The following is a 25861-nucleotide window of genomic DNA, read 5'->3' as shown; positions in this document are numbered from 1 at the left end:
ATGAAACTTGAAGCAGCAATCAAAGAACTCCCATAGAGTTCCCACTTGAAGAGCCACCAGAAACCCTCACTCCTCAGGCATCGCTTTGAGCTCCGTACTCAAGCCAAGCTCCCGTTGACTCTAACAGGAACCTGCCTGGTTGAGGAGGCAGAGACTGGGCCTGGAGCGCCAGACTGAGCTCACTGACACCGTTGTAAATACACACACCCCACTGACTACTCTGGAGTTACTCCAGCATTACCTGGCTCAGGTGCCTCCCCAACAGTGAAGCAGACGGACGCAGTTTGTTAATTGGGTTTCAAGGTTCGTTACCTTGCTCCAGTCAGGACGGCCTGGTTGGGTTCTGGTCCTCAGTCCTGTGATAGAGTCTTTCTTTTCCTTCTTCGCCAGCAGATCTAAAGCCATCTGCAGACCAATAGCCTTCATATCGTTCTTACTGAGCGCTGAAGTCATGTACAGGTGCATCTCTAGAAAACGGCCTGTGCATTTAAGGGAAAAGCAAAGTGACAGCTGAGCATCTGGAGTTCAGTTTGTTAGTGCAGAATTACTGACCAAGGCTGGCTCAAAACACATTGCCACCAAAACCTCAGCTAGCAGAACACCTGTCCCTGGGAAAATAGGCAGAACATCATGTCACTTCAGCCAGACAGACTCTCTTTAGGTCTGTACCCCGGCCTGATGTTCTAGGCCACTTCCCCTAGGTAGGAGAGTCTCCCACCAATCCATAGACCCCGACTGTATCTGCCTTGTTTCGCTCGTGGAGAGAAGATGCTGCCTCTGGAAGTGGGGACTGTATGTGGTCGGGACATGTTATCAGAAGAACAGCAGCAGCTAGTACCATGAAGTAGCAAAGCAGGGTTATCTGGTGCCAGTGCCAGGCTTCCCACCCAACCATTCGCACAGAGTTCTCCTGCCAGGAGCATGGCAGTCCAAGCAGGGGAAGGAGTGTAGTGGCGGCAGACAGACCAAGGGTACCTGGGCCACACTTAAGTCAGGTCCAGGAGTGCCCCCCTTGAAAGGACCTGCCAAGAGCCTGTGGAGTGTAGCCTCAGTGAGCTTTGATGGAGCCAGGATTGGGACACAATGGTTGCAGCTCACAAATCCCTTCCCGGCTGCCTCTTTTCCTGTATTTGCAGATAGGCCTATCACATGACAATAGGGACAATGCAACATCTACTGTGTTACTAAAGACACTTGTACTCTGCTGGGGGGCATGTGTCACGGAGGCTGAGGTCAATAGTATTCCTACATGCCCACTGGAATGGGGGACGGAGGGATTCACTAGCAGAGCCGCCTGGCTTCCACTTACCTTCCGGTTCCTCATCAGCCTGGTCCATTTCCAGCTTTGTGAGCAGGCTGACAAACCACTCAAAGGACTTCTGGTCTCGGTTGATCCAGATGAAGTCAACCTGAAAACACGATCTTTGCTTTGGTGCTAGTGAGCCACACATTTACATACCAAACTACAAATCAGTTGACTTGTTGGTGTTTGTGCCTTTTAAAGCCCCCAGCGCGGCTCTTTGCAGACTGGCAAAGCGACAAGGCCCCAGTCCTCAGCGGCTCTTGGTCACATTAGACAAGGGACAGACAGTTGTGGGACGGAGCCAGGTTCTAATTCTGTCTCTGTCTGGGCCTTTATACCATGTTCATCACCACTGGAACTGGTGAAGGAGCAGGATGGTTAGCAGGCAGCTCTGGAGTCCCACAGACTGGGCCAGTTCAGCCTGAGCAAATCAATGTAGCTTCACTTACTCTAACGGGGCTATGCCAACTTATGCCAGCTGAGGTCGGACCCATTGCCTGGGAGAGTGGTGTATTCAAACGTGTATTAAAATTGTAAACTATCACTTTTAATTTTCAGGGGTTTCCCTGGTACTGCTTGCAGGCACGAGGGCTCTAGAGGGAAACATGCAATCTGGGAGCAGTCAGTCAGTCTGCAAACAACCAGCCTAGAGCAAGGTGGGGGAAATTGTCCTCTCTGCCTTAGGGAGCAGCTTGCTTTGTCTCTCTCTGCTCTGGATTCTAAGAAATAAAGTTGTGTTACATTGAAATCTTCCAGAAAGAATATTTTATGTTTCTATCTAATGCCTCTGTCTGTATGCCGTGAACATAGCTCTAGGGCAGTGGTGTTTGTGCATTTATTATTTAGTAAGGATGTCTCTGAGTGGAGGACAAGGGTCTGGAGACCTCTTAGCAGAGGTGCATTGAAGGACCCAAACCCTATAAATGATTGGATGGTTTATACCTCTTACATTATTGTTACAGTTACAACATAGGCGCCAATGGTTTCATTATGAGTCTGCTGGCATCCCTATCATAATCAACTGCAGTGCATCCAAAGGTACATTAGCCTCTCTTGACTTAAACGGGGCATTATAAGTCTCAGCCTGAGGCCAGGTCTACACTACCACTAACCCTGGTGTAAACTTCCATCACTCAGGGGTGTGAATAAGCCACCACGCCCAAGCAACATAAGTTGCACTGACCTAAGTGCCAATATGGACAGTGCTATGACATAACTACCATCTCTCGTGGAGGTGGAGTTATTATGCTGACGGGAGAGCTCTCGCCCATTGGCCTAGAGCGTCTTCACCAGACCTGCTACAGCTGCACTGATGCAGCACTTCTACTGTAGACAAGCCCTGAGATACAGTTTCTGCAGCAAAAAGCAGCTATTATTGCATTTTAAAAGTTGGAGCAGTGGTTAGAAGTCGGTAAGCCAGCAGACCCTCGGACAACACAACGCTGGGCCCCGGTCCGGGAAGTTGCTCTGCCCAGGAGCAAACTGCACAGAGCAGCTCACAAGATTTCCGGCAAATATTTACTACCAGCAGTCAGGTCGTCGCTGGGAAGCTTTGAGTTATCCCTATAAGTAGGAGCTCACCTTCCTAAGCTTCATTTCATCATCCTTGAGGCTCTCAGACCATGAATAGCCACTGCGGGGATCATTTTGTTTTCTCAAGCGATACCTAGAAGAATGCAACAGAACCCACATGTGGTAACAAGCACGGTCATGCCAGCTCTTTAGCACCTCCCCGCCCCTTGCTCTCAGTAGTGAAAACTCTCATGAGAAAGTCATTAGAGCTGAGCCATGTTTTTCCAAAATTCAACATTTTCAACAAGTTTTTTCTAGTGTTCACCTTTTTTGACCAGCTCTAGAAAATACCCTTATCTGGCTTCTTTGCAAACTTTCTGTTCGGGTGTCAGTCTTCAGTGTAGTGTCTGTCCATTTGGAAGGATGAGTTTGGTTTTAGGAACATCTTTTCACCCACCTGTAAGGACCAAGTCCTCAATGTCAGGGAGAAAGGATGATCTAGTGGAGAGACTACTGGACTGGCTCAGCCACAAACTTTGTGTCTGACCTCAGGTGAGTCACTTGATCTATGCTGGGCCTCAGTTCCCATCTGTAAAATGGAGATAATAGCAGTTCCCTACCTCAGCAGGGCCCTTGTGAGGTTAAAATCCATTCAATGATAATAAACCGCTCAGCTAACAATACCTACCTCTTACGTAGCACTGTTCGCCCACAGATCTCAAAGCGCTTTCCAAAGGCCATCAGATCATTATCCTCATTTTACAGATGGGTAAACTGAAGCACAGAGGCGACTTGTAAAAGGTCACCCAGCAGTCCAGTGGGAGAACCAGGAATAGTCTCCAGCTAATATGGTGATGAGGTCTAGATCAGATAGAAAAGAACTGACCCTGAACGTAACACATAACATGAATCTTGAAACCATGGTGTGGCTTTTATTTGGCAATGGAAGAAGAATTCCGCCTCCACAGGTTAGTATTTATTCTACTTATAAAGCCTTTAAAAGGTACAATGCCAACCTGTACATGATGCTTTGCAAGATAGAGGCAAAGGGAGTAATGCCGATCCCAGCGCCTACCAGCACAGCATGTTCCGAGGTGAAGATCCTTCGCGTAGGTGTCCCATAAGGACCGTCAATATAGCACTGAGAGAGAAGAAAGGCTGCAGTTTGGAGCCACACAAGACACATTTGCTTCAGTTTCACAGAGATACTTCTCATTTTATCATCTAAAATAACCCCACACTGGCAGCGGGACGGATAACAGCCTAGGGTCTCACCCGGCATTCTTTGCACAGCCAAAACACCTCCTTAGCTCAACAGGGGATTCAGGGTTGAAGACCAGCTCCTTCAGGGAGCTTCTCCACCTTGAATGTAAATAGATGACTCTATGACCCACAAGGCAAGTGCTTTGAACCCAACATGGCCTCAAAAAACTGGTCTTTTCTTTGGGGCCCTAGCTGAGAGCAGAGATTGATTTGAAAGTCTGGTGTTGATGTGGGTGCTATGCCCTTCTACGGCCTTTGTGCTCCTTACTGTAAGACAGGCAAGTCAGGGAGCTCAGTTCTCAGCCCATGTCCATCATTGGAACTCCGTGGGCTCCTGTGGAGCGTTGCTGATTTACACCTGCTAGGGATCTGAACCAGGATTTTTCCTTGAAAAATGTTTCAGTCATTTTAATTATTTCTCTTATTTCCAGCAAGGCGGTTTTGGCAGCGTCCTGTCTGGCTGCATAACATGAGTGAACAGAGCTGTAACTGTGAGATTTAATGTCACTTCAGCTCAGCAGCGCTGACAGAAAAGATGGACACAAGAAACTTTCTGGTGGGTTCTCCACCCGCCCAAAAATCCAGGGAGAAAACAATCCACTCAAACATTGCAAAGCAATTGTCAGGTTGGCTTTTCAGCCAGAAACAGCTGCACTTTCTTTGTTTTGTGTAGACGCAGGGCCAGGAGAGTGCTCCAGCACCAGTCCAGTCACACCCCACAATCTCATTGACTTTAGGGGGAATGGTGGGGCCCATAGTCAGGTGAACAAGGAGGGGAACCTGAGGGAATGAGATTTACTTTAGCCCCGGAGTGGCACTGCTGGCACATGTAAGGACTACTTACAACAGAAAGGAGTTACAGGCCAGAGTCCTACTGCCCTGTCTGGCTGGTGGGTCTTGCCCACGTGCTCAGGGTCTAACTGATCACCATACTTGGGGTAGGGAAGGAATTTTCTCCCAGGTCAGATTGGCAGAGCCCTGGGGGGTTTAACTTTCCTCTGCAGCATGAGGCACGGGTCCCTTGCAGGTTTAAACTAGTGTAAATGGTGGATTCTCTGTAACTTGAAGTCTTTAAACCATGATTTGAGGACTTCAGTAACTCAGCCAGAGGTTAGGGGTCTATAACAGTGCCCCAAGGGTCAGTCCTAGGACCAGTTCTGTTCAATATCTTCATTAATGATCTGGAGGATGGTGTGGATTGCACCCTCAGCAAGTTTGCAGATGACACTAAGCTGGGAGGAGTGGTAGATACACTGGAGGGTAGGGATAGGATACAGAGCGACCTAGACAAATTAGAAGATTGGGCCAAAAGAAATCTGATGAGGTTCAACAAGGACAAGTGCAGAGTCCTGCACTTAAGACGTAAGAATCCCATGCACCGCTACAGACTAGGGACTGAATGGCTCGGCAGCAGTTCTGCAGAAAAGGACCTAGGGGTTACAGTGGACGAGAAGCTGGATATGAGTCAGCAGCGTGCTCTTGTTGCCAAGAAGGCTAATGGCATTTTGGGCTGTATAAGTAGGGGCACTGCCAGCAGATCGAGGGATGTGATCATTCCCTTTTATTCGACATTGGTGAGGCCTAATCTGGAGTACTGTGTCCAGTTTGGGGCCCCACTCTACAAGAAGGATGTGGAAAAATTGGAAAGAGTCCAGCGGAGGGCAACAAAAATTATTAGGGGGCTGGAGCACATGACTTATGAGGAGAGGCTGAGGGAACTGGGATTGTTTAGTCTGCAGAAGAGAAGAATGAGGGGAGATTTGATAGCTGCTTTCAACTACCTGAAAGAGGGTTCCAAAGAGGATGGATCTAGACTGTTCTCAGTGGTAGCAGATGACAGAACAAGGAGTAATGGTCTCAAGTTGCAGTGGGGGAGGCTTAGGTTGGATGTTAGGAAAAGCTTTCTCACAAGGAGGGTGGTGAAGCACTGGAATAGGTTACCTAGGGAGGTGCTGGAATCTCCTTCCTTTGAGGTTTTTAAGGTCAGGCTTGACAAAGCCCTGGCTGGGATGATTTAGTCGGGGATTGGTCCTGCTTTGAGCAGGGGGTTGGACTAGATGACCTCCTGAGGTCCCTTCCAACCCTGATATTCTATGATTCTATGAACAGGAGTGGGTGGATGAGGATCTGTGGCCTGCAATGTGCAGGAGACCAGACTAGATGATCATGATAATCCCTTCTGACCTTCAAGTCTATGAGTCAATGATCCTGCAATTGGCTTGGGGTCTGTTTGCCCAGAACCAGCTGCAGGCGAGGCGCTTTAACCAGCCACGCAAAGGAGAATCTTACCTTGATATTACAAACTCTGTGATTCTCACTCAGCTTGGTAGAAACCTGTTACATAAAGAAAACCATGTTGCCAAGAGTTGCCAAGAGCAAATGACATTGTTCTCAGAATTTATTCCATCTTGAGTATTAAAGTCACCCTTACTCTGACGCGCCAATAGATCTCCTGGTAATACTTATCTACTTCCTCCCAGATTGGCAGAGACATTCATTTTGGTTATATCATTCCTGACCTAATCACTGCACCAGGAATAAGTCAAATACAGTATTATTTTAGCGCTGCAAGAGTCACTTTCAAGGTAGGTGGCCATGTACCCATTCTTCAGAGAGGAGTAACATAAAGTAAAGGTTTTCTATTTACATTCCATTTTAATAAAAGTTCTCATTATCCAAAATGGGAAGGCCCATTAGTTTAGGGGGAAGATTTTCAAAGGCATTAAATCTCACCCAAGATGTCTGTGTAAATTATCCAGATTGTAATTGAATCAAAAAGGTTGATTCAAAAATGCAATTATTCAAATTCCCACAAATCATGCGTTAGTCGGGCCTAGAAGGGAGAATAAAAGAGGTACAAGAATTTTGATCAGATTGACAATGGTAGGAGGATCTCTGCTAACTGAGAGAAAAGAGAATAGTTCAACAGCAACAGGGAAAGAAACTCATTAAAAACGGTGCATATAAATTTTTTATCTGTAATGACTACTCCTTCAGCTGTGACAGAATCAATATCCTGAGAGCTTTTCATATCAGATGATAAAAGCCAGTAAACGTGGTTCTCCAACTTTCTAACATTAGTATGATTTATATCTAATTTTCCATTTTTTCTCCTTAAAAAGAGAGGGTGTGAATCTTTGCTGATTTTAAAACGGCTTCATTTCTATTCCTTGTCTGTCTAAACTGGTCCACTAGTGACTACTGTCTTATTACACATTTCAGCTTTGTAGAGGAATCTTTTCTAAATTTCACAATAAGAAATTCATTATTAAGCCACAAGCGTATCGTTTTCCTGACATGCCACTTTCCAAATGATGCAGATCAGTAGCAAACACAGATAAAAAGCACAAACATCATCCAGTGTCTGCCTGTGTATTTTCTCTACAAAGGACAAAAGGTGAATGTCAATGAGAATTTTATGTGTCCACCTATCAGGGATTATCATGATTTGGGCCTTAATCCGGATCACACTTATGTAGTAAATTTACCAGTACTTACCAGTAAACACATAAATAGTCACATTGAAGTCAATGGGAATAGTCAGATGCTTAAAATTAAACACGTTTGGGGTTGCAGGATTGGAGCCTTACCTACCACTCAGTGCAACTTGGACTACATCACACGCATGACAGTGCATGGTAGATGTAGTCTGACTATGGAACCCAGCCCAGAGTGGAGAATAGGGATATGAGACACCCAAACTATAACCCCCCAGGAGGCAATTCCGCATCAACATTTTTACTTTTTGTGGCCAAAAACCAAAAACACTTTGGATTTTTTGGATATCCAGTTTTTCAATGAAAAATAAAATTTTTCAGCCAAAACAGACACTTTTAGCAAAAAAATTTTTTCGTCAAAACCCCAATTTTCTATAAAAAAAAAAAAATTTTGGTGGAAAGGTTTTGACCAGACCTATTGATTCCTGAATACGGGCCCCAAATGTCCAGCATTTACAAGGTCCTCTCCTCTTACTCATCTACCCCTATCTGAAAAGGGCTCATTCACGCCATCCCGACCCAGCCCAGATGGGGCCGATGCAAAGCCGCCTGAACCCAATAGCCTTGGAAGCATGTAATCAATGGTAAGTTGTCTAGCCAACAAATGAAGGGCCTTTACTTCTCTGACGTGCGGGCTCTCTTCTTCATCCCTTCTGGTAACGGTGATGTCAGCAGGTTCACCGTCAGGGTACTTGGTGGCTTTGTAAGACGTCAGTTCAACCGTTTCATCCTTACTGGTGGCTACTGATGCCTCTGAACCAGATGAGCGGAAAAGATGTTCCTAGAGCCAAATTCAAGGAAAACACTGAGAGCCATGTCACAGAGATAGATGAAACTTTCTTCTCTTTATTGACAGGAGCTATTTTGTCCATCCAGGGCTTCTCTGCTTAGGCCCCAGGGCAGAACACAACTCTAATGAGGGTTAACAAAATAGTTGGCTCATGAGGTTGACCTGTAACTAGACAGGACATTGTTGGGCATTTTTACCTCCTTTCTCACTACCCATGTTACAGAGGACAACGTCCAGGACACAGGTCTTCCTGCTTTTCTTACATGCACAAATCTGATACCACGTGGGCAGCAGAATGTCGTGAGGATCGCACAGCCGTGAGATACAGAACCAGATCCTTAGCTCGTGTAAACTGGTGTAGCTCCATTCAAGCCAATGGAACGCTGCAGATTTGCACCAGCCCAGGGTCTGTCTTATTTTTTTTCTAGAGGGAGTGTTGCCCAACGGCTAGAGCACTGGACTGATGCTGGAGACCTGGGCTCTGTGCCCAGCTCTGCCACTGGCCGGCTGCGTGATCTTGGGCAAGTAACTTCATCCCACTGTGCCTCTGTTTCCCCTTTTGTAAAATGGGGAGACTGGTACTGCCCTCCTTTGTAGTGCACTGTGATATCTGCTGATGAAGAAGCACTGTATAAGAGCAAGGGATTTTTATTAGGCCTTTCAGATAATGGCCTGGTCTGTTTGTTTCAAGTTTCAGTACCACCATGCTACTTTCCAGTCACCATGAGCATGTAATTCTCTTTCCATCTTGATGGTTTTTATTTTAGATTCAGGAAAATCAGCAAACCCATAAAGAATAGATAGAAAATCCCCATGAGAGAGCAGTATGGGGGACTCCAACCTCAGCCTGGAAATGCTTTACAGCCCTGTTCCTCTTCTGCACACTTCCTACATGTGCCCAGAAGCCCAGATTGTACCTACAGCACACCTGCTGTTTGAGAAATAGGAAGTAGCAACGACTCTACTGGAAGACACACAATTCCGATCCGAAACATAGCGGTGACTGTCCACGGGGAAGCATCAGATACGGAACTCTGTGGCGTGTTTTAATAAGCTAACAGAGCCCTCTGTACGTCTGATACTAGGACATCAGCCTGAGCAACCCAGACATTTCTGATCCCACAAGCCACAGGCTTGTAGCAACTGAATATTCTTACTTTTTTGGGTGTCCTCACCAGGAAGAAATGAACAGCCTCCACCTAGGGCAATGTGCGAGGATAAATACAGGCAGGGTCCCTCTCCCATGCTGATGCCAGTGTCACCGTCACCTAGTGGCAGCTGCAGGCACTATCGTACCCTAACACATTTCACAGAAAGCAAACTAAAGGCACTCCTATTTTAAACTATAAAAAGTGATTCATAAAAATAATCCCTGTCCATTACAAACCTGGGTCCATTTGTGGTACCTCTGCTTTCTTAGATTTCTCATTAGCCGTTTAGGCTCCTGGCTGAGTGGTTCAGGCCACCTGAAATATTCATAGAGTCTGCTGGTCCATTGTCCTTGTGATCTTATATGCAGCCAGATGGTATCTGTGAAATGAAGGCAGACTACGGTGAAATAAGAAGGAGCCTTGTATAAATATTCTGATGAGGGAATCATACAGCTGGACTGAAACTTTCTCCAGGCAAGAAGCAGAGTGATGTATTTTAAAATCAACAGGCCAAGTTCTTGTCTCGGTTACACCAGTAAAAATCTAGAGGAATTTCTAAGAAGTCCAGTGCAGTTATCCTGGACTTCACGGAGAACAGATTTTGGCCCAGCATTTAAGTTAAGGCTGAATTCCAAGCTTTCAGAAACACCAGAGGGAGTAACAAGGCTGCTAAGGAAAGCTAACCGAAGAAATGCGCTGGCCATTTCAATTAGGTCAATCATCCAATGTATCAGCTGCATTCGCAGGATCCGTACATGAGATGACATGTTACCCCTAAGATAGTCAGCCCCTTTCTGAGCATGGAATATACGGCAGTATTTCTCGAATTGCACGGAAATAAGTGATTTGGATGAGACAGTTTTTTCGTCTTTGTTTTTCCTCAGAGAAGCCACATTTCCCATGATTCCACAAAAGGGGGAAGGGCAGAGCTGCAGGGCAGGTGGAAATGTTCCCTTTCAGCAGGGATGGGGGAAGCAGAGGTCAGAGGCGGCTGCTGTGAGTTATGCCCATCTGCTTCTCCTTCCAGAAGTGTGGAGCTCACGTCTGCTGGGCGAAGAAGGTGAGGTGGAATACAAGTCCCAGCTCAGCACAGGGAAACCAGACTGGCAAAGAGCTTCCTTTCTTATATGATTTAAAAAAAAAAAAAAAAACACACACCTGCTTCTCGGCATGCCACAGCTAGAGCACCTAATTAAATGATTCTTGGATATTGACTCAGTTACTTCAAACGTAGCCCGTTTGCTGCAAAATCTCGCTGCACCATACCAAATGGTCTCTCTCTGTTACTTTATCATTCTAGCCTTTTTGTAAGTAACCATTCCGATTAAATAGCAAAATGGCGCAGTTCTGGTGTCCAGTATAACCACATACCTTGTTGTTCAGGAGCGCTGCTAATGGTGAAAGGATGCCATTCATACTTCGCAATCGCTGGGATATTCAGGTAAACGTAGTCTCCAGGCTTGTAGTGGAAAAACTGTGGTCTCTTAATCACAAGATGAGTCACCTTGATTGAAATGAAAAGCCAAGAGGTAGAAAATTTCTCTGCACACAAGAGAACCCGGCAGACTGTACGTTACCCTAAGCCTCTTCCACTGGCATAGCTTCTCCAGAGCACAACAGCCTCCAAGTCTGTGCCTGCAGTTTTGAGCACGCAAATAATTGTGGGCATATTTTACAGCATACAGATGTCGAGCTACCTCTCTGTTGGTACAGCCAGGCCCCCTCAACTGCAGAGGTGTGACTGATATCTGCCCCAAGCCTGCTTCCATAGAGAGGCCACTGGAAATGGGTGCCCAGGCACGGGCCTCTGTGTCAATGTTTGCTGAAAAGGTACTATTAACGCTGACAGAGGATTGCAGGTAACACACTTTCTGCAGATTGTTTCATTATCAGACAAGTCAAGATGCAGCTCAAGAGAACGCCTTGACTGGCCAAATACTAAACCATGATTCTGTGCCGTTTGTTGTGCTTTTCACATTGGCTTGTGGAGCAGCGACCCAAAAGAAGGCGGAGGACAACCCTTTAGACACTTAAAATAGATTAATTAATGCCCCAGGCCATATAATGTAAGGACCACTTTTGCACCACGTGAAAGAATAATAACCCCCAGCTCTTAGCAGATCTCAAATCACTTTACAAAGAGGATCAGTATCCACATTTTACAGAGGAGAAACTGAGGCACAGAAACTTGCCCAAAGTCTGGTGAATAGAGACAGGAATTGAACCCAGATCTCCTGAATCCCATGCTGGTGCTTTACCTACTAAGCCAGACTGCCTCCCTATTTCAGCACTGCCATTTCTAATTTCCATGAGTCTAGGGAATGCTGCCACTCCAGCACGTTGCCATAATACACAGTAGACAATCTGAATTTGTCTTTTTAATACCTCTTTTGTCTCACTTTTCCTTCCTTTTCCCGTGTCATATAAAAATAGTTATTATAGAGTGCTTTTCACTGGAATCGCAAAGCACCTTACAAATGACAAAAATGCTCCTGTGAAGTAGGGCGAGGATTTTTATCCCCATTTTAGGGAACAGGAAAGAGAGGCAAAGAGGGGTGAAGTGACTTCCCCAAGGTCATGCAGCAAGTCAGTGGCAGAACTAGGAATAGACCCTAGTAAGCTCAATTTCCAATTCTTTATTTCACATCTCACCCCAGCCCCAGCAGTATTTTTAAAACATATTCCCATAACTGCGCATCCTTGGATCACTTTGGGAACAAACCTTTGATGGCAGGAGGTTGATTTCCACAACGTACAGCCCGCCCATGCGTGACACAGCAATGCCAATTGTCTTCTCCACCACAAACAGAAATCCAGGAACCACAAACCATTTCCAGAAATTAGGCCCATGGAGGATTAACAAAGCCCAGATGGAGATGTAGGACAGATGAGTCCAGTAGAAGACCTGCAGGTCACAACAATAACGGATCACTGGAGATACCAGCCTGACGTCAGTGATGAACAGCAAGAGAGACTAATGAGTGCAGTGGTGGCAAAAGATACAGCCCAACTGTGGCTATAGTTTAGGTAAAGTGTCACTAGTTTTCCATCATTGTTTTCACTGGTATTTCTAGGCACCAGATACAGTACGCTCCAGCTCGGCTTTCCAGCCCAGCCAACAGCGGCCGTGGACAGGTATGAAAAAACAGTCATTCTTAGCAGTAAGGAGCCACTGAGACGTAGCTCTCAGTTATTCTGGTGTAAATGTGGAACCTCCAAGGACTTCAGCATTGCCATTCCTGGCCAACACAAGAGTAACTGAGGTCAGAACCTGCCCCAGGAGGCCCCTGAAATCAGTGGAGTCACTCTGGATTTATACAGGTGTAACAGAGCGGAAGAGAGGGCACATGACCTCTGTGGCATTGGGGGCCGTGCTTCCCAGATGGAGAGTCTGGGCAGGACGTTGTGAAGATCTGGTTGTTGTGCACAGCAAGTTGGTGCCAGGCATAGAGTAAAAGCAAAGCCCTTGTAAGCCCCTCAAGCACTGAACGTCCATCTGCATTGGGCAGCTTTGCAGTCAAGGAGCCAGTTCCTGCACTAACCACCCACATGCAGTAGGAGAAGTGTCATTGGATGAGAGTTCCTAACTTGGCCTCACGAGGGATGTAATTACCTGAGTTTGTCTGAATTGCTGGGTTTTATTTCTTAACCCATTAAAGAGCTTTGTTCCCCACCCACCCCCTGCCCTTGTGAGCAGGTTTTTCCTGCTGTCTTTCTACATAGGAGTTTGGCTGCATGGGATTCAGTTAAATGAACCTCTAAGATCAGCTACCAGTTTACACAGTGCCGCCTGGAGAGGGACTAACACGTTATCATCGTGCTGCGACTGGAATCACTGTGGGAAGAAATGTATGAAAATGATCCTGGCAGAAAATATGCAAGTCTCAATGGGATGCAGAATGGGAGACACTGGAGCATACATGACTGCACTGTAACGGAGGGGGCACAAGCAAAACCAAACCCCACTTGCAGAGTGCAGCTGGGGAGTACCTCAAAATGGCCGCTCTTCCGGACAAAGGTGCTGGAACACACTAGCATCATGCAGATGAGGATCTGCAGTGCAATCCCAGTGAGCGAGGCGCTCCCGTGAATCCAGCCAATCCCGGGCCGAGTGGTGAACAGATATTCCCAAAGCGCGGGGCGATCCTGGATCTGAGTCAGCCTGACTAAACACAGAGAAACATGGGGCTGCAGAGCAGCAGCAGCCAAAGGGATTAGCGCTTTCCACAAGGAGTACAGGATCAACAAGGGGATACTGGGCGTTCCAATGTGGCCATGAACTCCTAGGAGCTGCGGTCCCTGATCCGTTCATTTGTCTGTAAAATGCCACACACACCTCAGATGCAGTGTATCTCAGAGATACACAATGATGACAACAACAAGGGGCCATGTACCAAGGTCTCCCATGGAGTAATATTAACCCTTCTTTGACCAAAAAAGCTTTCAGAGCAATGGAATATAAAGCAATCCTTTCCCTTACTGGGCTGTGGTCCTGGGACCCCATGGCACTAATCCTGTTCCAGTTGCAATCATGTCTCCTTTCTTTATACTTATTAATACAATATATAATTTATGCAAAAAACAAAACTACACCCCACCCTCCCACCAAATACCTCAGGGGTGCCCTTATAAATCAGAGGAAGTTGAAGTCAGGACTGCTGAATGATTTGTCTCAAAGCAGGATCACATTCCACAACTCACTTCAAACATGGGTTGTCAGCAGGGACTGAACCCAAAATCTGGAGCACTTGAGCTAAAGAGAAACCCCATTAGCTGGTAACTGTAAAAAGCTTTTAACCTCGTATCAGGGGAAGCCACTAGAGGGGGACAACACACAATGAACCAGTGGATTACGTACAGCGCCAATCCCTTCCTGTCTCATATACACTTCTACCTTAGTTGAAACCTTACACAATTATTAGCAATGGGAAGAGTGAAAATAAAATGCTGAGCTGATCTTACAAGTAAACCTGCCTTAAATCAATTGCTCCCCAAACTTTTGAAAGCTGAACCCCGCCCCCTTTAGGAATATGGAATCAATTTTGCCCCTTCAGTCTCACCGTATCTCATTAAAGGCCTGCTCTTGTTAAATGTATACATCTTCCATGCCCCCCATGCTCTCCCCTGGATAATCCCTAGAATCCCCCTCTACTTTAGGACATGCTGGAGCAAACTTTACAATTCTTCCTCTCTTTTCTTACATCCCTTGATGTGCAGTTAAAAAGGCTGACATTTAAAGAAGCTTTATTATTGGTATCCAAAATGAATGGGGCAAATCACACCTCAGAGTTATTGTTTTTTATTGCAAACTCAGGTAGATGTTCCTATGTCAGTTACACACAAGGCAGTTTCCCCTATCAGAGCTATTGTCTCAGGATCTCTTTAATTCAGGTAGATCAAGGCTACATTGGTTATCCAGGAGTCATGTTTTGAACGGTTTCTTTGCAATCATAACACCTAGAGACCAACTTTTTTGTTAAAAGCTCAGACCCTGGAGAACAATGAAGAGGTTTGTCTGCACCCTGCTGGCTGGTCTTTCATGCCCCCATTACCCTCTCACCAGGGGGTGCACCCCATACTTTAGAAAATGCTGCTTTATCAAGTCTATATTTAATGTAGATTTCAATCCTTTTTTTTTAGTAGCTGATGTTCTTTATAGTTAAAGAGGAGTTGGCATTTTCCATTTTAATAATTGATGGTTTTTCCTCTTTAGATCACTCAAGATTTTCATAGTACGTTAGAAGAATGGTTGCATGAGCAAAGCATATTGCAAATAAAAGAATCATAGCAATTATTGCATGGGGGCATGGGCAAGCAGAGGATTTACTACTCACCAAAGTTCCCCACATGTGCTCCGGTGTGAACTGCTGTGAGAGCCCCCACCACGTACCCCACGAGCTGGTGGAAGAGGACGTTTTGGTCTAGCGGGAAAACTTTCGCAACCCAGGTAGCTCGCAACCACGTCAGGCAACGGCGCAGCATGAGCACCTTTGAGAACCGGATGACAGTAACAGTCACGCTTTGCTGTTACAGCCCTTTCCATCAGGAGACAGGGCCATAGAGTTTAGGGCCAGAAGGGACCATCAGATCATCTGGTCTGACCTCCGTGTATCACAGCCCTTAACTCCACCCAACAAACTTACTTCAAAGCCCTTTGCTAAGGTGAGGTAGTAACATCATCCTGACAAGACAGATGGTAAAAAGACTCGCCCAGGGTCACAGTCAGGAGCTGAACCCAGCTCTCCTGAGTCCGAGCCCAGTGCCCTTCTCATGGGGCCATCCTACCCCTCTTTACCTTTGAGTAAAAGCTAAAGAAGACCAGAGGGATGTCTTTGTACTGGCTGCTCTGGGGTGAGGACAGTCCTGGTTTTACTTGCTCTCACATAGTTCATATCCTTCTTCCTGTCTGTTATTCTTTAACTTTTTATTTTTAACTTTGATTGTCTGATTCTCGGAAATATTCCTCAGAGAGTGACACGACCACGCGTTCCATTTCCTGCCATTGCAAAGAGCAGTGTGGCCGGCCCAGTGAGTTCCACGGTAACCTGGGCCATGTCTACAGAGGAGCTGGAGGAGTAATTCCCGGCTCGGGTAGACATACCGTGCTAGCTTTGGTCGAGCTAGCATGCTTAAAATAGTAGCCACAGCTGCAGAGGTGGCAGGACAACCCTAGGTACGTACTCGGGGCAGCTGGCTGACCCTGACACCCGTGCAGCTGCCCCAAGGATGTACCTATGGCTCTATTTTTAGCTCCATCAGAGTTAGCACGGCTCTACCCAAACTGGAAATAATGCTCCAGAGTGGACATGCCTTATGATTCTTCCAGCTGAAGTGTTGTCAAAGTAATGAGAACACAGTCCTGTGGGGTTTGTCGAGTCTGGTACTAGTCAATATTTTCATTAATAACGTGGATAATGGAGTAGGCTTATACAATTTGTGGATGACACCAAGTTGGGAAGGGTTTCAAGCGCTTTCGAGACAGGATTAGAATTCAAAACAACTGTTACAAATTGGAGAATTGGTCTGAAATCAACAAGATGAAATTCAATAAAGACAAAGGCAAAGTACTTGTCTTAATGATTGCCAACATTTCCCCTTTTGAACATAAGCAAAGCAGAACTGCTGCATGCCCTCATAGAAAAAGCAAGAATCCCCTCTCCCTTAGAAATCCTATTTCCTGAGTGCATGCAGGGTGAAGGGAAATAACTAGCCAGGTGGCAGTACTGCTGGAAAGGGTCCGGGGGTTGGAGTGGATCACAGATTGAATATGAGTCAACAATGTGATGCAGTTGTGAAAAAGACTAATATCATTCTGGGATGTTGGCCTCAGCTGGAGAATTGCATCCACCTCTGGGAACCACATACAAGGAAGGATGTGGACAAATTTGAGAGTCCAGAGGAGAGAAACCAAAATGATCAACAGTTTAGAAAACCTGACCTGTGAGGAAAGGTTAACAAAACTGGGCATGTTTAGTCTTGAGGAAAGAAGTCTGAAGGGGGACCTGAGAACAGTCTGCAAATATGTTAAGAGCTGTTATAAAGAGGACAGTAATCAATTATTCTCCATGGCCACTGAAGGTAGGACAAGTAGTAATGGGCTCAATCTGCAGCAAGGGAGATGTAGGTTAGATATTAGGAAAAACTTTCTAACCATAAGGGTAGTTAAACTCTGGACCAGGCTCCCAAGGGAGGTTGTGGAATCCCCATCACTGGAGGTTTCTAAGCACAAGTTGGACAACCTCCTGTCAGGCATGGTCTAGGTTTGCGTGGTCCTGCCTCAGCGCAGAGGACTGGACCCGATGACCTCTCCGGGTCCCTTCCAGGCCCACATTTCTACGATTCCATGCTTCACTCTTCTAGAACCCCTGCCACGCAAGCACTAACCTCAGCCCCTTGTGACCCCTGATTCATGAACCCTCCAAGAGCACTGGGAGGGAGGTGTGACCGCCCCCATCTGTCTGGAGAGGCACAGGACTCACCCCAAGGAAGGTGCAGTTGAAGTTCAGACACTGCCCGCAGCCTTTCGCCATCATGACCCAGCCCCCGAGGGGCGTGTGCCGCAGAGCAGCCCAGGTGAAGAGGAGGGTATTCAGGCACAGGTAGCTGCCCATGAAGAGCAGCTTGCTCCTGTTGTTGTGCCAGTAGGCTGGGGTTAAGTAGCGCGGCGTGTGGCTCTTCTGTTCCACGGTCGGGGGCTTTAGCCAGTTGGCGGCACTGTTGGAAAGGGAGGGAACATGAAGGGAAGAGGTCTGTTACAAAGCAACCAGCTCCCAGGCTCTGCAGCTGTGAGAAGAGCACTGGGGAAGGCCCTGCACCCACTCTCCAAGGGGAACTCCCAGGGTTGCCAGTGGCAGCAGCTGCAGGATGCTCTCCTTTGGGTTTCAACTGCAAGTAGCGTTCCTGCCCCCAGACTTTACACCTCCATATAATCCATATAAAACTAAGTCCCTGGCCATAGCATCAAACAGCCTCCAGCTCCAGCTTACAACCAGCTTGATATTAACCCATCCGGATGGGTCATCGAGCAGGTGGCAGCTGTCAAATACATGGGCAGTGTCCCAGATAGGGCTGAAGGAGGCTTGTAAGATGTGGACGCTTGCACAGCAGCAGCGGCTTCCATGTTTGGGGCCCACCAGCAGCCTTTGTGGGGAAGTCGTGACATCATGTTTGCTACAAAGCTGCTCTGTTGTATGGATACGAAACATGGGCACAGAGGCGGGCTGAAGGTCACTGGATTGACGTGTTCAATTCTCGGTCTCCTCCTGCATGTCAAATGGCAGGACAAGCTCAGCAACAAGGATATTCAAAGCCAAACCCAGCAACCGCCTCCATCAGCACTGGTTCGGTTTTAGCGGCTTGGTTGGTATGGCTATATTATTAGAATGGAAGACCAACGAAGTCCAGCGTGTATGTACCAAGGAATGTTGCTACACGGCCAGTGACTATGAGGGCACCAAAAGCTTCAGTGGCGCAACACGCTTGCCAGTGCTAGAGAGAAACCGAACGCACAATCAGACCACCTTAACCATCTTGCCAGAGATCGATCTGGGTGGTGCTAGGTTTGCAAGAAGGCCATGCCCCTTTGGGATTTGCCAAGACGATGATGATGACTGCATGCCCCTACACGTTGGTGCTGGTCTTCCACCGGGCTGCAGGGAAGAGATTGCAGCCATTTTGTACCATCTTGAGCATATCATACCTCTGGGACCCTTTGGATAGATTGAGAGCAGTAGAAGAGTATAAACTCTGGCTGCCTTTGGCCTGAGCTCTTGGTTTACCGTCTGGAATGTCCCCTGGGTTGCTCTGCTCACGCAGTGCACTACTGGTTCCTAGATGAATCAGGATTGGTGGAGAAGGATTTGGATAAAGTTACTGGAACACAAACCCTCCTTCCCGGGGGCTGTAATGGCCACAAAGGTGAGCAGTGGGAGCCTACAATAAATGGACAGATGGAGGCACCCTGAAGTCCCAACTTCTTGAAGCACAGAAAGTGGAAAGGCAGCTGTAAGTCACTAACAGGAGGAAACCGAATAGGTGGAGATGATGTGCCTAAGTCATTCCACAATGCCGGAGAAGGGTCAATGTCCCTCAGTTAATGCTGATTAGGTGGAATCAGGAGATTCGCCTTATGGAAATAAGAATGAGAGGTATCCCACTGGGCTCCTCACATTCTGACGGTATCTCTACTGAAGTATCTATTGAGAGAGGGGAACCATCCTGAATGATACCGCTACCCTCGGCTCTAGATGGGCCTTTAATTGTACAGATTAGGAGGAGAGTCAATTGTGATGTGTAACGTCTAGAACACTACAGTATTTTGCTCCCGTTCACATTCTGATGGTTCACATGGCAAGACTCACTCCTGGCCTCTTCTCCTCCGGGAAGAGCATTTCACAGCACACGACAAGCAGCATTTCTGAAGTGGAACCATGCTCTTCATTTCAGCAGGGGATGCTTGCAGTGCCTCGCAGGAGATGCTCAGGATCTTAGGCCCTTCATTTTTAAACATCACTGCCCTGTTCTGATGGTTAGTCCTGCACTGCAGCAGCACAGAAACTGGTGTCCGGTTTCTCATACTGGGCATCGGTAAGCGAGTGTCACAAACCATGCCAGCTCCCTGCTCGATGGCAGCTGCCAGCAATAGACTCAAGCATGCCAAGTCTGTGTAGTTGGAGCACAGCATGGTGGGTGTCTTGCCCTGAGAATGTCCAAGCAGCCCCATTGTGGACAGAAGGGATGCAGCTTCCTTTAAATGAGCTGCTTCTCAAAAATCACCTCCAGGCCTCGGACGGGATCCCAGGCCTCGGACGGGATCCCAGGCCTCGGACGGGATCCCAGGCCTCGGACGGGATCCCAGGCCTCGTGCTCTCCCGATGAGGGAAGGGTTTGGTACAGGGACACTTAATCGCAAAGGGAAAAAATAAAAAGCACCCCTCCGCGGGGAGGTCGCTATGAGCATAAATAATGATATTGAAGGAGCCTGTGAAATTGGGGAAGAGCAAGGTGCTACCAAGGAAAATGCAGTTCTAATATACAGCGCTGATTAGGAACCCAGAGGGGCCTGTCAAAGCCATTACCTTATGGTTAAGTTCTCCATGACCTCTGGAAAGCATTCTAGTTCCTCCTTGAGTTCCTCAAAAGTGATGGAGCCACTGTTGTCTTTGTCAGCCGACTCAAAAAGAGCCAGCGTGAGGTCATCCAGTTTCTCCTCTGGCAAGGATATTGTGCTCTCCTTCAGACATGATTTCAGGACTGTGCGCAGTTCATCCGGGTCGATGGAACCACTGCCTACAATGAGCAAGAATTTGCATCTGACACAGATGAAAGTAATAACACATTTGCTCCTGTGTTACCAAGACAACAAAAGGATACACAACAGCTAGTGAACGGGTTTATGAAAACCCTGGGTGCTTTTAGTTTTATCTTCCCCTTGGATACAGAAACAGGCCTCCTTCCTTGCACTCAGGATTTTCATTGGGAAATTGTGCCCCAAGGGTAAGGTTGGCTAATTGTTGATAGATTAGAAAAAAATCAGTTTAATGTAGATTAAGTAGTGAGTGATCTATGTGAAACAACTATTTTGAGAATGTGAATTCCAATCTTGATTGACAATGTTCACCATTATGAAATCCACACAGACATGCTTAACTGGCTGCAAAATGTAAAGACAAATTAGCTTGGAAAGAGATCTGGTTCTTAGTTTTGTAGCCAATCCTTTAAGCTCAATTAGGTCAGAGCAGAAAATACTGCCAGGTCAGAACTGGGACGTTTATTTTGCTGATGTTTTCACTTTTCCTAGCCTGTATATAAACCAACGTTTCACATGTACCAGAATGTCAATACTGGACCAAACAAAAAAGCATGACCCTCAAAACTAAACCTCTTTGCAAATTTCAAGTTGAGGCAGGTATGTTTTAGAATCAGGTCCCTAGCTTCAAACTTGCCCCTGTAGTTTTGATCAAACCATTCACTATAAATAATATTTTTGAACAAATATGTTTTGTTAACAAAATACTTTTTATTGTCTTTGACTGCACTTGTTCTTCACTGGGTGTGTTTAAATACCGTGTATAAATAATTAAAATAGTCATTGGTGCAATCAGTGCATTAATTAATTAATCTCTTTCTCTGTGTACCGAAATCAGAGGTGTGACTGCAGCGTGTGTCGACATCCCTGAGCTAGCTGTCATGTAGCTTGCTCGAATAACAATAATAATGATGCTGTGGCAGCATGGGCTAGCCACCTGAATACATATCCAGAATCTTGCATGGACTTGTACAACCAGTGCTGCCATGGCTTCACTGCTATTGATGGGGATGGCTACGCATGCCACAGTCACACCTCTGATTGTGGCGTAGGCATACTCTCTCTCTCTCTGTGGCCCAATTAATATTTAATTATTTATACAGAGTGGAACAGCTCCAACAAGGGAGATTGGGAGGGAGTTACCCCATGATCCAGTGGTGAGAGGACTCAGCTAGGAGGCGACCGATCTGGGTTCAAATCCCTGCTCTACCCCTAGCAGAGTGAGGATTTGAATCGGGGTCTCTCACATCCTGGTGAGTGCTGCAGCCACTGGGCTATTGGGTAAAAGTGGGAGGGGGGGGACCCGCCTGCCCTGGCTGTATTCTGTGTGGGGTCTGATCCACTAGATGTGCTCTAAGGGGGTCTCTCAGCACACCGACCCGATCTGGCCCCACAAGTGAGATAGATGAAGGAAGGCCTAGTTCAAGAATCCTCCTGGGGCTGAGTTGTGAGTTAGGTGCTGAGCTCCTTGGCAGTGTCAGGACTGAGGTGGCTGTGTATGTACCCCATGACAGAGGTGGAGGTACCTAGGGGACTTTACAAATGGAAACATAGGGACTTAGGCAGCAGTAGCTCTGATGATCTAAAGTTTGGACTTAGGTTCCGAACGTAGCAGTGAGGTGTGTAAGTCCCCTTGGTGAATCTAGCCCTAAAGGTTTGGCTCCTCTCCAGCATCTAGGGTAAGAACATACCGAGGTAGAACTTACAATTGAAGCTAGTTTAATTGCTGCCTTTTATGGGTATTTTTGAGACTTTCATCACAGATGGGGAAGATTGAAAAGTCATGGATTTCAAAGTTAAGCTTGATAGATGGTTTAGAAGTGTCCATTACCGATAGTTCTAAGACAGATTGCTTTAATTCAGGAGAGAAATCTATGTTGTGCTGAAAGAGGACAAGGGTGGCGCTATAGAATATTAGAGAATGGCTTCAGCTGAGCTGTCCGATTCATATAAATATATGCTAATGGCATGTCCCCTCCACCCATCTTTAAGAAGGCAGAAGCACTCTCATGGTCAGGAGGACAGCAGCATTGATATCCAAATGACAACTGGGGGTAAGTATGTTCTTCAGAATCTTACCATCTACGTCGTAAACTTGGAAGAGGAATCTTAGCTTGTCTGTTTCGTCTCCATGTATGAGAAGGTTCAAGGCTTTGAGTAACTCATCTAAACTAATGGTTCCACTCCCATCAGAATCAAACAATGCAAAGAACCTCTCCGCGAAGAAGGACTACAGAAAGGAGAACAAATATTTTCAACAACACTTGAGGGGAACTCCTTATAAACCCAAGCCAGAACTTTTCCATTAACATCAATGGAAATTTTGGCTTAGTAAGGGCTGAATATCATGGTGATGGACAACCTTAGGAAAAACTAGTCAGACGAACAGACTAAGACTTAAAGATTTATCCCTAGTCTTTCGCCTGTGGTTTCCATCACTGCTAACAATATACGACGAGTACTGTGATAATCAAAGCTCTTTATAACCCTTCTTCATTAGCCCCACCATTCTGTTTTTAAGCTTCACTTTTCTAATTAGAAAAGGAGTACTTGTGGCACCTTAGAGACTAACCAATTTATTTGAGCATAAGCTTTCGTGAGCTACAGCTCACTTCATCGGATGCATACTGCGGAAAGTGTAGAAGATCTTTTTATATACACACACAGCATGAAAAAATACCTCCTCCCACCCCACTCTCCTGCTGGTAATAGCTTATCTAAAGTGATCACTCTCCTTACAATGTGTATGATAATCAAGGTTGGCCATTTCCAGCACAAATCCAGGGTTTAACAAGAACGTCTGGGGGGGTGGGGGAAACAAGGGGAAATAGGTTACCTTGCATAATGACTCAGCCACTCCCAGTCTCTATTCAAGCCTAAGTTAATTGTATCAAATTTGCAAATGAATTCCAATTCAAAAGTTTCTTGCTGGAGTCTGGATTTGAAGTTTTTTTGTTGTAATATCACAACTTTCATGTCTGTAATTGCATGACCAGAGAGATTGAAGTGTTCTCCGACTGGTTTATGAATGTTATAATTCTTGACATCTGATTTGTGTCCATTTATTCTTTTACGTAGAGACTGTCCAGTTTGACCAATGTACATGGCAGAGGGGCATTGCTGGCACATGATGGCATATATCACATTGGTGGATGTGCAGGTGAACGAGCCTCTGATAGTGTGGCTGATGTTATTAGGCCCTGTGATGGTGTCCCCTGAATAGATATGTGGGCACAGTTGGCAACGGGCTTTGTTGCAAGGATAGGTTCCTGGGTTAGTGGTTCTGTTGTGTGGTATGTGGTTGCTGGTGAGTATTTGCTTCAGGTTGGGGGGGCAGCAGGAGAGTGGGGTGGGAGGAGGTACTTTTTCATGCTTTGTGTGTATAGAAAAAGATCTTCTACACTTTCCACAGTATGCATCCGATGAAGTGAGCTGTAGCTCACGAAAGCTTATGCTCAAATAAATTGGTTAGTCTCTAAGGTGCCACAAGTACTCCTTTTCTTTTTGCGAATACAGACTAACACGGCTGTTACTCTGAAACTTTTCTAATTAAGACAGGACAACAACAGACCACAGACCCTTTTCAATCTGCCAGTATTATTTGGCACTAACTACTAACAAAAGGGTGAAGTCTAATAATACCTCTACAGTCTGAGCTCACATCTGGCTATCTGAACAGAAACACAGCAGATCATCAGCCAAACTCCCCCCAAACAACTTGCCTCTTTCACTTTCAGAGCAGTTTTGAATTCTTCCAAGTCAATTTCTTTACCTTCCCCAGCGATGCTTTCAAACTGCTTCGTTACCCACTCAAGCCATTGGGTATCATCGTCTATACTCATTGTGCTAGAAATAAAAAAAAGGCACCATTAAACACTGTCACTAGGACTTCATGTTAATTGCTCAGATTTAGAAATGCCTTATTAGGCACATTAGAGAGACAACATGGCTGAGGTAATATCTTTTATTGAACCAACTTCTGTTGGTGAATGAGACAAGCTTTCAAGTTACACCAAGCTCCTCTTTGGCTCTGTGAAATGCAGTCAGTGCCACAGCTAAATACAAGGTGGAACAGATTCTTTAGCACAAGTATTTAACACTTATTATAAGAGACCATTCAAGGTGGAGTGGACTGTTAACAACTCTCCAGTCATGGGGCTAGTGGGTTACGGATCATTGTAAGAAGCCATAAATCCGGTTTCAGAGTAACAGCTGTGTTCGTCTGTATTTGCAGAAAGAAAAGGAGTACTTGTGGCACCGTAGAGACTAACCAATTTATTTGAGCATGAGCTTTCGTGAGCTACAGCTCACTTCATCGGATGCAACTTCCGATGAAGTGAGCTGTAGCTCACGAAAGCTTATGCTCAAATAAATTGGTTAGTCTCTACGGTGCCACAAGTACTCCTTTTCTTTTCATAAATCCGGTGTCTCTGTTCAGTCCATGATTTTTAGTGTCTAGCAAAGTTATAAATTCAAGTTCCCAGGGGCATCTTTTGAAGCCATTGTGCAGCTTTCCTTTGAGGACGCAGCCTGAGAGGTGAGCTATGGAGTAACTGTTTTGTGAAAGGTGTTTGCCCAGCCTCTTGTATCATTTCTCTGTGTGAGGATGATTGTCTGGTTTCATCCACACAGTTGTTATTAGGGCATTTAGTGCACTGGATCAGACATATAGCAGTAAGGGATCCGTTTTGGTTTGATAATGCTTTGGGAATTGAGAATACTTTGAGAATTATATTTCAATATCTTCCTATCATTGGTGTTTCCCCCAGGCCTCTGTTAAAATAGCAGGTACAGCTGTCCAGCCAGTGCCAGCCTCCTCTGTGTCCAGATCCAGTTGCCAGGTCCCAGTCCCAGTCTCTCCCCACCCCATGGTCCTTGTCCACTACTCCCTCTGCTATGCCCTGCGCTCCATTTGCCTCTTATCTTCTGCATTTGAGTCAAGCTGTGTTCTCCGCAACACTGCTTGAGTGCCAGCCCAGGGAGCATTGGGGGTACAATAAAGACCATCTCCTGGCTCTCAGTTCCTATGCCCAGTACCAGAGCAGTCAGGAGCAGCACTTGCCGGCAAAACCCTGCTCATCCCCTGCAGCCACGGGCTGGAGCATGCTCGGTATAGATGGAATCTTCGCAGAATTTAGCTGCCAAACTCTCACATCTCTACTGTGCATGTGCAAACTGAAACTTTTCAAAAGCTAATAACTTAGCCAGATTTGGCATTTTGTCAAGGGAACAGCAAAAATGCATATCCCCAGGCCAGGCCAAATTTCACAAATTTTCCACAAAACCCTGGGGAGCTAAAGGCTTTAAATGAAACTGCTATAGGAATTTTTTTAACCTGGGCAAAATAAATGTATTTTTCCCTAGTCTTGTTCTCAGAAATGGCAGAACCATTTTTGCTGAAACTTAAAAACAAAAAACAAAAATCAGACCGAGACAGACACCTGGCATGCAAAATTTCAACCCAAATTGTTAACGTCTGGTAAAGTTACAAATAACTGAAAACAGGGTTTTATAATGGGAAGTATCAAGGAACCTTAA

General features: G+C 46.1%; 1 protein-coding gene across 17 annotated transcripts in view; it reads right to left on the bottom strand.

Annotated features, from left to right (window-relative positions):
• The window catches only part of NOX5 (NADPH oxidase 5), a 109014-nt gene that overhangs the window by 5797 nt on the left and 77356 nt on the right, over positions 1 to 25861 (bottom strand). For 15 of the 17 annotated variants that reach the window (XM_073304460.1, XM_073304455.1, XM_073304466.1 and 12 more), the window contains 15 exons: positions 24046 to 24169; positions 22403 to 22553; positions 20094 to 20304; positions 17496 to 17730; positions 15351 to 15504; positions 13507 to 13682; positions 12239 to 12421; positions 10888 to 11020; positions 9753 to 9913; positions 8195 to 8356; positions 6368 to 6412; positions 3832 to 3956; positions 2885 to 2969; positions 1310 to 1409; positions 313 to 479 (listed from right to left, as the gene is read on the bottom strand). In XM_073304460.1, the coding sequence (XP_073160561.1) occupies positions 313 to 479; positions 1310 to 1409; positions 2885 to 2969; positions 3832 to 3956; positions 6368 to 6412; positions 8195 to 8356; positions 9753 to 9913; positions 10888 to 11020; positions 12239 to 12421; positions 13507 to 13682; positions 15351 to 15504; positions 17496 to 17730; positions 20094 to 20304; positions 22403 to 22553; positions 24046 to 24169 (2212 nt within the window). Of the gene's footprint in view, positions 1 to 312; positions 480 to 1309; positions 1410 to 2884; positions 2970 to 3831; positions 3974 to 6367; positions 6413 to 8194; positions 8357 to 9752; positions 9914 to 10887; positions 11021 to 12238; positions 12422 to 13506; positions 13683 to 15350; positions 15505 to 17495; positions 17731 to 20093; positions 20305 to 22402; positions 22554 to 24045; positions 24170 to 25861 lie in introns of those variants that run through there. The other 2 variants (XM_073304457.1, XM_073304467.1) reach the window with 2 other exon arrangements.

This window comes from Lepidochelys kempii, chromosome 10 (genome assembly GCF_965140265.1).
Source record: "Lepidochelys kempii isolate rLepKem1 chromosome 10, rLepKem1.hap2, whole genome shotgun sequence".
In the NCBI taxonomy this organism is placed as follows: Eukaryota; Metazoa; Chordata; order Testudines; family Cheloniidae; genus Lepidochelys; species Lepidochelys kempii.
Note: the sequence above shows the minus strand (reverse complement) of the source record. Positions and strands in the feature narration are given on the sequence as shown.